This window comes from Chanodichthys erythropterus, chromosome 15 (genome assembly GCF_024489055.1).
Source record: "Chanodichthys erythropterus isolate Z2021 chromosome 15, ASM2448905v1, whole genome shotgun sequence".
NCBI classification, from domain to species: domain Eukaryota; kingdom Metazoa; phylum Chordata; class Actinopteri; order Cypriniformes; family Xenocyprididae; genus Chanodichthys; species Chanodichthys erythropterus.
The window spans coordinates 15,465,704-15,477,237 of NC_090235.1; the positions used below are offsets into that span (position 1 = coordinate 15,465,704).

At 39.3% G+C, this 11,534-nt stretch overlaps 1 protein-coding gene across 1 annotated transcript; it reads left to right on the plus strand.

Annotated features, from left to right (window-relative positions):
- Positions 1 to 447: 447 nt before the first annotated feature.
- On the plus strand, positions 448 to 9,801 carry psmd3 (proteasome 26S subunit, non-ATPase 3). Its single transcript, XM_067411642.1, has 12 exons — positions 448 to 701; positions 2,000 to 2,190; positions 4,864 to 5,001; positions 5,356 to 5,492; positions 5,575 to 5,765; positions 6,144 to 6,247; positions 6,320 to 6,434; positions 6,832 to 6,951; positions 7,983 to 8,086; positions 8,168 to 8,323; positions 8,475 to 8,525; positions 8,605 to 9,801. Exons 1-12 carry the CDS (start codon positions 581 to 583, stop codon positions 8,680 to 8,682), a joined length of 1,506 nt encoding a protein of 501 aa, XP_067267743.1. The 5' UTR covers positions 448 to 580; the 3' UTR covers positions 8,683 to 9,801.
- The last annotated feature ends 1,733 nt before the right edge of the window (positions 9,802 to 11,534 follow it).

An 11,534-nucleotide genomic window follows, 5' to 3' on the forward strand; every position in this document is an offset into this window, starting at 1 on the left:
AGAGGATCTCATTGGTCGATGCAGAGAAGAGCAGAAATCTGAGTTAAATCTCTTCCAGCATCCAGCGAATGACACATGACAAACAAATGCTCATAAAATGCTCATTAAAGTTATGATAAAGCTATGAGTCAGCAGAGAGAAGTGAGGACATCGTGTAATTAATTTAATAACAAAGTCAAAATATTTTAATTTAAAAAAACCAAACAAACATAAAGGCATGAATGAATCGCAGTGAAACCAGTAACATGCATTACTGAAGTAAATAATGATTTAATGTGCACACACAGTTCGATTAGGAAGTTTTTGTTCAAGTAGTTACTGTTTATCATTTATGTAATCTTTGGGATTTATGAATAGTTCAATATACAGTTTAATGTTTACAGACAGTGCGTGCGTTGTGTCAGCAGGTGGCAGCACTTCATTTCGCGCTCGTCAGATCGACACGGAAATACAAACGAGAAAGAACACAAGCGCCCCATAATCCATTGCAACCCGTGAGAATTGCCAGTCATCTTCAGTGTTGGTGAATTCAAGCCTGCTTCTGATTTACACGCGTTACGAGATCAGACTGAGCGTCAAGATGAAAGAAGCGACGGCAAAGAGACGCGAGAAGCCCCGCGCGGATAAAGATGTGGAGGATGTGGAGATGAAGGAGGACGAGCAGCGCGCGCCCCGAGAGCAGGACCAGCTGACACTGGACGGTCAGAACCTTATTTACCATTAATGCCATGAGGATAAACGATTTTAGCAGTCAAAACAACACCGGCAGCTTCTGTAACCCTCTGTAATCTGTCGCTGTGGCGAGATTTCTTATGATTAAGGCGTGCAGAGCCAAAGATGAACACTCAGTTAGTTAGTAAACATGATCTCTGGTGTGACATCAGCAATGCACTAGAAAACAAGCAGGGCTGTGTGAGGACAAGAGTATAAAACTGAATGAGAAACAATATTAAAACGATGATCGCTCACAGTACAGTGGATCATATAAAACTAAAGGATCATGTCGAGTTCATCATGACTGCTGTGTCATACTAACCCTAACTAACCCATACTAACCCTAACTAACCCATACTAACCCTAACTAACCCATACTAACCCTAACTAACCCATACTAACCCTAACTAACCATACTAACATGCAGCGACTGACTGAACCTCCACTGACTTCATTACACAGTTAACAATAATTACAATGAAAATGTTGTTAAAATAAAAAACTAAAATATTTTTTAAAATGGCTATGCTTCAGCACGTTTTACACTTATTTTTCAAACTACTATGTGCTTACATCAAAATAATAATAATAATAGCTGTTAGGTTGAGTGTTCATATTGTGTTGATGTTGTATTGCGAAACACTGTCATTGAGGTGGACACTAAAGTTAGGGTAGGTTAAAGGGTGGGTGAAGGTGTAAAGGTCAACATTGTAATCAAGTTTACTTGAAATTAAAGCTGTAATTACATGCCTCTCCAACAGAAATGATTGTAATATATCGCCACAGTGATGAACCCTGATAAAACTTTCTACTAATCCTGAAGACACTGATTATCTGGTTCAGGTGTGTTTGATTAGTTCTCCAGGACTGAAACTGCCCATCACTGTGACACATTATGTGCAAAGATGTAAAAAAAAAAAAAAAAAAAAGCCTTATATTATATAAACAGCTTATTTTGAATTGAATTGAAAAGCAGTTGAAGTCAATTTAAGTCAGTATATTTATTTTAAAAAAAGAGTTTAGTGTTATATTTGACTAAAAATGTATTGCAGAAACGCACACATTAACTTCTCTGATCAAAGTAACTTGTTTTTGTTACCTGTAAATGCAAGAAACTAATTCAGTTCACATTTATTTGTATAGCGCTTTTCACAATTCGTGTAGTTTCAAGAGATTACTGTCCAGTGCCATAATTAAAGGCAGTTGACCACTAATCACTACAGTCTGCATGATGAAGGTACGGATGCTCTGTAGACATCTCTAATGTGTTTGATCACGGATGCAGATATCAAGGAGCACGTGAAGCAGATCGAGAAGGCTGTTCTGGGGAAGGAGCCGCGCTTCGTCCTCCGTGCGCTGAGAGCTCTGCCCTCCACCAGCCGTCGCCTCAATCCCAATGTCCTGCACAAGGCCGTGACGGGATTCTTCACCTCCAACGCCGCCAGCAAAGAGTTCCTGCTCAGCTTCCTGGAGCAGGTACCAAAACACTCGCATCTTTACCAGATGCTCAGGTGTCAAACTTGGGGAACTGCTTTTTGATTTCAGGGTTTGAACAGGCTTAACAATGAAAGTTGACATTTTTAGAACAAAGAAAACTTTTGAATGACTGTTCTTATTTTAAGCATCAGGTTTGGCTGTATCTAGTTCTGTGATGCATCCCTTTCCTTATGTTTAAAGGGTTAGCTCACCCAAAAATGCTAGTCATGTCATCATTTACTCACCCTCGTGTCATTCCTAACCCTTCTGTGGAACACAAAAGTATAAATTTTGATTGTTGGCAAAACAAACAGTGTTAGATCGTGCAGATATTCAAAATGTTAGATTGGATGGATCTCCACTTCAGAAAAATCAAATACATTAAATCCAACCTGGACGGCGAATCACAGATATGTCTTCTATCAGCCTGAGAGTTTGAATGAGAAACTTTATTGCATCGGATGTGTCGGTGTCACTTTGCTCACATCTGATTGGTCCCATTTTGGTTCGAGATCTCTTACCCAGAACAAAACCTGCCATGGAGCTTAAGTTACTATGGCGATGAACACTGCTAAAAGCCACTTTCATGGTACCTAAAACCCAGGATTGGCGCAAACTAATCTGAAATTTACCTGGCTAGCCAGCTAATCCGGCTTCACTGTACAGGCCTCGGGAGACGAAGGGAGTTCATTGAATAATCTTAGTTGTGTATGTGTTATTGCTCATACTTCGTCTGACCAGTACAAATCTAACCAGTGTTATTATAAAACTACAAAAACAATGAAAAATTACTGCTTCACAACATCGTCTTGTGACGATAAAAACATCCTCTTATCTCTAACTCTAAAACAAACATCCCTTGAAACCAATGGTCCCTCTAAGCTGCAGAGAACAGACATAAAAATTATTGTAGTAGTTTAAATGAGAAATAATTGCAGTGCCCTGGACAACCGCTGTAGAGTTGGAACCGGTGAATGCGGTTTACAGGTTTCGCAGAAAGAGAACGATTGAGCGCGTGTGAGCTGGCCTGAGCGGTAAGAATACTGTCATGTTTGCGGACTAAATACATCAATACGAGAGGCAACGCGAAACAAAAAGAAATGTGAAATAAAACCTCATGTTTTAATGAAAAGTTGTGGAATTACACTTGCAAACTCAAAATACCTCAGTACCTCACTTTAAATAGATTTTTGTGTGTGGTGGTTTCAGGGGTGTTTAGATAACTATAAACGAGTTAATGTTCACTTTTCTTAAAAATATTTAGCTATCAGTTTAAATGCTTCAGTTTGTTTTCACTATATAATAAAACAAATGGGAGCATTTAATCTGATATAATACTGTATATCAGTTTAAATACTTAAATATTATATTTTATTATATTATAATGTAAACCTAATAAAAAATTGATCTCACAAGGGGTTTAGGGCTCCTTGCCACGAAAAATCTTAACCTCCTGGTATATAAAATCTGGGAAATTCATAAGCAATAAACATGTAATTTTGATGGTTTAACACTGTCTGTTGCTAATAATTGACTGTACAAAAACACATTATGGTTGTCCCAAACCATCATTGTAACTGTAACATTTGTAACTCATATTATATTATTATAAAGAATTGAACTGCAGGAGGACAGAAAATATTTAATAGAATGTCTTGGTAAAGACTGGTACAGTTAATACAGCAATGTGAAAAAAGGTAACCTAAAATGTGCTTAATTTAGTGACTGAACTGCTTGTTTTCAAACATATTATTTAATAAATCACTGTTACATCAAGAGTCAAATAAAATAGAAACAGCACATTAAAGTTAAATGTTAGTTACATGATAAAACCATTTTTGTGTGTGTGTGTGTCTGTGTTTACGTTCATTGTACAGGTCTGATATAAAGTATTTTTTTGCTCAGGTGGCCAAAATGTGCGCTCAACAGAGAAAAGTTTTGCTCAGCGAGAAAAAAAATTAGAGGGAACATTGCTTGAAACCACACAATCATAGGATTGGAAACCACAGAAAGGAAATAAGTAATATAAAATATATAAAAACAAAAGAAAATGATAAATCAAATGACTGCATTAAAGACTAATATTTTTAAATGATTATTAAATTATATTAAAAAGAAAATAACACAACACATGTATGGTTGCTCTCTTAAGGTAACACACATTGAGAATCTATGGACAATTGCCTACTAGTAACCACACACTAATAAATCCATACGCTAGTAACATACACTCATCATTTTAGTGTTTTTGATACTCTGCAAACACTAAAATCTGAACATTCAAGTTACTATTAGGGATAAGATGCCAATTTTGTCCATTTTTTCCATCACCCATACATGCAAGAGCATGAGTTGAATATTTTTCTGCAGCATAAGCCTGCAGGCTGTTTTAGACAGCTAAATGGTTCTTTGAACAAACACAAATGACACACCCGAAGTAAAATATCTGCAGCTTAACAGGAACAATCCTGGACTCTTCAGTACTTCCTTGACACTTTTCTACTGCAAGGAACTGAATGTGGGCACTTCATCCCATTTTTCAAATAATGTCCAGTGGTTTAACTTGTCAAAAATGATCTGGAAATGCTTAACTTTGAACTCTGAAGTTTTTGCAGCCCTAAAATGAGACACAAGTTGCTGTGTTGATTTGTTACTGAAGTCTTTCTCCCTCAGCCGGTGGAGAATGAAGGGGACGTGCAGTTCAGGCCTCGCACGGGAAAAGCTGCTGCCACGCCGCTCCTCCCGGAGGTGGAGGCGTATCTTCAGCTGCTGATGGTGGTCTACCTCACCAACAATCAGCGCTACACTGAGGTGAACCATACGTCCGGTTATCAGTCATCTGTGGGAAATGTGAATGAAAATTCACAGGGTTTTATTGTGAATTATGTATATAAAACAGGAATGTCAACGTTAAAGCTATAAAAATCTGAAACATTTATCAAACAAAAATCTGCTGACAGAGCTATTCGATTTCACTGAAGTCCAGCACATTGGGTTTCATGTTGACACTTCAGCTAAACACAGAAAACAACATTGGGAGCTTTTTAAATTAAATCTGATCAATCAAAGAAATTGAAAGATTAATCAATTATCAAGATGTCCAAATGATCAGTAGTCGCAGGCCTAAAATCCTCTGATTTCATCTATAAACCCTGTCCTGCACAGGCTCAGAAAGTCTCGGATGACCTGCTACAGAAGATCGGCTCTCAGAACCGTCGTGCTTTGGATTTAGTGGCTGCCAAGTGTTACTACTACCATTCCCGTGTGTACGAGTTCCTGAACCAGCTCGACGTGGTCCGCAGGTGAGCCGTTTTTCCAAGGTTCAGCTTGGGAAGTTTCATGCAGTTGTGTTGAGATGGTCACTTCTGTTCTTTAATGACCCAGTTTCCTGCACACGCGCTTGAGGACAGCTACGTTACGCCGGGACGCTGATGGTCAGGCCACGCTGCTAAACCTGCTTCTGCGCAACTACTTGCAGTACAATTTATATGACCAGGCTGAGAAACTTGTGTCCAAATCGGTGTTCCCTGAGCTGGCCAATAACAATGAGTGGGCTCGCTATCTGTACTACACAGGTGAGTGAAGGAGTTATGAATTTATGGTCTGAATTCAATTTGACTAGAGCTTTTCACACTGCGTTTAACACCTGGTCATCGTCGTTCTAAACACCGCTTACACGCGCTCTTCTTATTGGCTGTGATTTGTGATTGATTTGTGATAACATCTGGTTAGAACACACATTTTTGGAGTACAATTGGTCATTTCTTTATTATGAAGCTTGGCTGTTTTTTTTTTTGTTGTTGTTGTTTTTTTGCATGTGTATTCAGACATCATGTTTAGGTTAGTTACTCTCAAATTATCATTTTAATGAGACAAAATATGTAATATTATTAGTAAATGGCAAAGTAATATTGTGACATTGTTATTATTATTAAATTGTTGGCTGGTTTCAGGACGGATCAAGGCCATCCAGCTGGAGTATTCAGAAGCGAGGAGGACTCTAACAAACGCCCTGCGTAAAGCGCCTCAGCACACCGCCGTGGGCTTCAAGCAGACGGTGAGTGTTCGCCTGTGTCTGTGCTCTCCGCTCTCCTCCTGCTGTTGCGAATCATGACTGTGTGTCCGTCAGGTTCATAAGCTGCTGATCGTGGTGGAGTTGCTGCTGGGTGAGATTCCAGACCGTCTGCAGTTCCGTCAGCCGTCTCTCAAGAGGTCTCTCATGCCCTACTTCCTGCTCACACAGGGTAACTCACCTCAGCCGCTCTCCTCCTGCTTAACATCGGCAGGCAAAGATTGTGTTATGATCGATATGAATCACCTGAACCGCATATAGAATTTAAATCACCATATCACAATCGTAGTTTTAATGAAGTCAGTTGTGCCTCCTTCATATCGACGTCTCAGAGGCCGAAGCGCTTTAGATGTAGTTCAAGAAAGGAGCGAATGCTGAATAAAGTGTATTAATTGTTAAATCTAAAATACCATACCTGACTTTTTTTTCAAAGTGTGTAATCAGTAACACTACTACTTTAAAATTATGATAATTGTATGTAATCAGTGTAGTTGTGTTTAGCAATCTCCTTCCTAAGATCGGTATCTCAGAATAACAGTGTGCCGTTTCTAAACTTCTGGCCCGTCTAGCGGTGAGAACAGGAAATCTTGCCAAATTTAACCAGGCGTTGGATCAGTTTGGAGAGAAGTTCCAGGCAGACGGCACCTACACGCTGATCATCCGTCTGAGACACAACGTCATCAAAACCGGTGAGTCGTGGAGCTCAGAGTTCTGCTTCTCTCTTTACTTTCCTCCTTTTATAATGAACTAGCGGCTCATTCAGCCTTCCTGCAGTACTGAGCACTGACACCATTCTCTACCGCAGCTTTCAGACACTGACCAATCTTTAATATTTCTTAATGACAAGGATTTTTAGTAATGCTAGAGAATCAATAAATGTGAATGAGAACGGATTCTGTGGAATAAATTTAGAATATGAATGGCTTCGTTTCATTGGTGTCTGTAAGAAGATACCCAAATACTAAATTCAGTCAAACTGACTCGACTGAAAATGCTCCAAGGATAATTCTGTGAAATATTTACTTTTTCAGATTTGTCACTTTTTCATATCAGTTAAAGGCTTCATTTAAAGGGGTTCAGTACTGTGGTATCAAAAATCGACAATCAGGAAACGTGTTATTTATTTCTAAATTAGCGAATGACATCAGCTCTTCTAATCAAGATGCAAGAAAGCGGAGCTTGTCTTTCACTGCAGGGCAAAAACAATCCCTCTGGCCGGGTGAGCAGTTCAGATCTGAGGTGATTTCCAGCTTCAGTCCAGCGTGGGTCAGGATGTTGCTTCCAGTGCGACTCTCAGGATAGATGTCAGTCTCTCACCGTGCTCGGCAGGGTCGTGTTTTCCTCAGACGAGGCCCGTGGGATTCAGTTGTGATCTGAAGGGAATATTTGAAGCCTCTCTCCTTGTGTTTGATGGGTCGTCCCTCTCGCAAAAGTCTTCCAGGCAATTTGTTGTTTGATTCTGGTTTGTTAGTGTGCAGCCCTACAGTCCCTCTGAGATATTCAGTACTATACACCTGTAAAGCTCACGTGTGCATGTCTCTCCACAGTGAAAGTGCTTCGGTTTCATTCTATACCGAAGCGTGCATTTAAACCTTCGCAGGAAAGCGTATCTAACCCTGCTCAGTTTGAGCGTGTGTTCGTTGGCACATTTGGCTGAATGCTAGCCTGTATTTAGGCGGCTGGACGCTTGACGCAGGTGTTTGATGTGTTTCCCGTGTAGGAGTGAGAATGATCAGTTTGTCGTACTCTCGGATCTCTCTGGCGGACATCGCTCAGAAGCTGCAGCTGGACAGTCCTGAAGATGCCGAGTTCATTGTGGCCAAGGTCAGTGTCCAGGTCATCTGACAGCATCACGTCCACACATACAGTGCCACGATCACACTAACTGACACTCTGTATCTCCAGGCGATCCGTGATGGTGTCATTGAGGCCAGCATAAACCACGAGAAAGGTTACGTTCAGTCTAAGGAGACCATGGACATTTACAGCACTCGAGAGCCTCAGCTCGCTTTCCACCAGCGCATCTCCTTCTGTCTGGATATCCACAACATGTCTGTCAAGGTAGGAGAAATGTTATCGTACGGATTGTTTTAAATAGTTGTGTATAAGTTTGTGAAGCCATTCGATTGAATTGCAGTAGTAGTCAAATGTGCGTGTGATCCGCTACGGTTCACTTGAGTGACGTTAACGTAATCCACCCCTTTCTGTGCAGGCCATGAGATTCCCGCCCAAGGCGTACAACAAGGATCTGGAGTCGGCTGAGGTGAGACGGACACACGGTCACTGTGCACAGAAGCTCCGCTGAAACAGCTTGTTGACAGATTGTCTGCATGTGTTGACAGGAGAGAAGAGAACGGGAGCAGCAGGATCTGGAGTTTGCCAAAGAGATGGCAGAAGATGATGATGATAGTTTCCCATGAGTCTGCAGAGCCTCACGTCCTTTTTTCCTCCAATCTTATTCTTTTTTGGTCCCTCATCTTTGCTAACTGCCCGTCTGTTCCTCACAAGAGCTTCAGCTGTGCTCTGATTATAATCCATGAACGTACTGTGTGATGTAACATTATAAACGCATCAGTTCTCCGGTTTTGTAAACTCATGGATGCTTTTTTTTTTTTCTTTTTTTTTTTCATCATTACATGCATCAGTTTTATACATGTGGTTTGCAGCAATAAATCTCAAGTAAACAATCGTGTCTTGTTAGAAAGTGTTGAAATGAAACGCATCCTCTTGTTTTACCAAGTGAACAAAATAGACATTCATTTCACTGGCTGAATATGAAGAGGTAGATGGCTGTTAACAGATTATTACAGGAGGAGGAAGCTTGTCTGTTACTGATATACATTTAATCCGGTTTTTTCTTCTGTTTAAATCAAAGGCTTCAGTTAAAAGTGAAATGAGCATTTAACAGATGTATGTTTAGAATGTCAGACAGTGATTTTTCCCATTGGGAAATGCATGTTTTCCACTGGCAAAGAACTATGAATTGTCCAAGGATTTGCGCTTATGTTGAGCGATTTTATTTATATAATTAATTAATGTCCTCCTGACTACCAGCTAATGAGTTTTGTCCTCTGTAGAGGACATTATATTTTTTATATATTTTTTTAAATGGGTCTGTCACGTGATTAAGGAACGACTCAACCCGAAAGACTCATGAAAAGAACTAATCAGTTCTCTTTCCGGCTCAGACTGCATTGACTGAGACGGGCACGTTCAAGTTCAAACCGGTGCGCAATATTTTGCTACGGTTGGGTTAGGGTTAGAGATAGGTTTTCTCTTGTTTTGTGGGTGTGTCAAAAATCTCAGCCCAATCAGCATCAACATGCATATAAACCACGTGGTATTAAAGAGACATCCTGCACACAATGGGTAGGACTGTAACATAAAAGTACTATACATATGTATATATATTGCTATTGTATTTTGGAGTTAAACTTTAATAAACCTTTCTATTCTCCTCTGATTATATAATGGTAAATATTACAATATCATAGCACAACAACAGTGATCAGAAATAATGATAAGCCTAATACTCACAATAAAAATAATGTCATATAGATCATTAGTCTCGGGCGTAAGAAGTGGGTTATCCTACACCTGAAATTCGTCTTTTCAGCCTGAAATGCGAGGCAAATGTTGGTTCACAATAATTAGAAGTTTCCACAAATCCCTTCCCTCCATTGGGATATTCTCTTTTATTCAGGACTGACGGACATGGCAGTGACTAACTAACATCGAGTGTATTTTGCAGTATTAAACACGCATTTATACCGATTTCATCAGGCTCCGAAAATTCTTCAAAAAGAACACAAAGAATGGCCTTCTCAGCTGCCATAGTTGCAACTCCTGCGTCATCAGAACGGGGTGTTCAACGCGCCACAGTTTCCGTTTAAAAAACGTTTTGCAACGTTTTGTCGGGGCTGAACGCAGCCCAGGTGAACTAACCCTAACCCTAACCCTTCTTTTACTGTCTATGACTACTACTAGCAGTACAGAACCTATAGAATATTGCGCATGCGCGACTGAACGAATCACCCACCCACCCCTTCTCGAGTCACAATAAAGATTCGTTCAAAATGAACGAATCGTTCAAGAACGACACATCAAATACGCACACTTGTGGTCTTTGCACTTGACCACTTGTCTACTTACATGACGTATTTCCTGTATTTGACTCGGGTGGGTTTGAAGACTTGCAAGTGTGTGTAGAACGTTTGATTACCCGGTTAGGCACACTTGTAGTCTTGCAAAAAATGCAAGCATTTACAGAGCTTTTTAAAAAAATATTATTTTCAATACTTTGCTATTGTAAAATAAACTTCTGAATGTCTGCTCAGTGGTCGCTATGTAAATAACAGAAGACACAAATTTAAAATTGTGGTGCTTCTTTAAGTCATAAAAGCAGTTGCAAATGATGTACAAAATACACGCACCCTACACATTTTTGCATCAATAAAATGTGTAACACTTTATATTTTACTACCAAATTATTTGTAATATATAATTAATTTAACAGTCAAATGTTTTCCTTGACATCTCGCAATTTCGGGGCATTCCCGAACATAATGCATGATGGGATACGCTTAGCCTCGAAATTGCGCTCAGAAGCGGTATTCAAGATATTGTGGGTTTAGTGTGCGTTCAGGGGACTTGGGCATTGTTACGACATGGGACAGTCTTGCGCACTTCCTGTCGCGATGATACACACACACACACACACACACACACACACACACACACACACACTTCATTATTAGTTTATTCACTATAGTTTAAAAAGGGTAATAGAACATGACAAGGTCTCAGAGTTAAACTGTCAGAAAAAAATAATCTTTATTATGTCAGATAACACTTAAGCAAAACAAACATGATCAGGTCAAAGTGTGAATAATTGTTGGTCCCTAATTTATGATCAATTTTACTGGTAGTCCACTGTATAAAGAATTTTGGGGTATAATATGTCACAGTTTACTTTATTTTGGGATCCTCACTTACATAAATGAACTATAGTGTCCTAAACCCACTAGTAAAAAAATAAAAAATTATATCTAGTGTCTGAATAATTTTTGGTTTGAATGTATATACTTTACACAGTGCTAGGTAGATTTTAGGTAATATAATATGACTTTTTTTGTTTACTTTTGACCAAAATTGTCACATAGATTTTAATAAGATTTTTGTATAATATTGATCTAAAAATACAAAAAGAAATAAAATAGCCTAGGCTATATTTAATTCTCTACACACAACATAAAGTGCATTAAACATTATT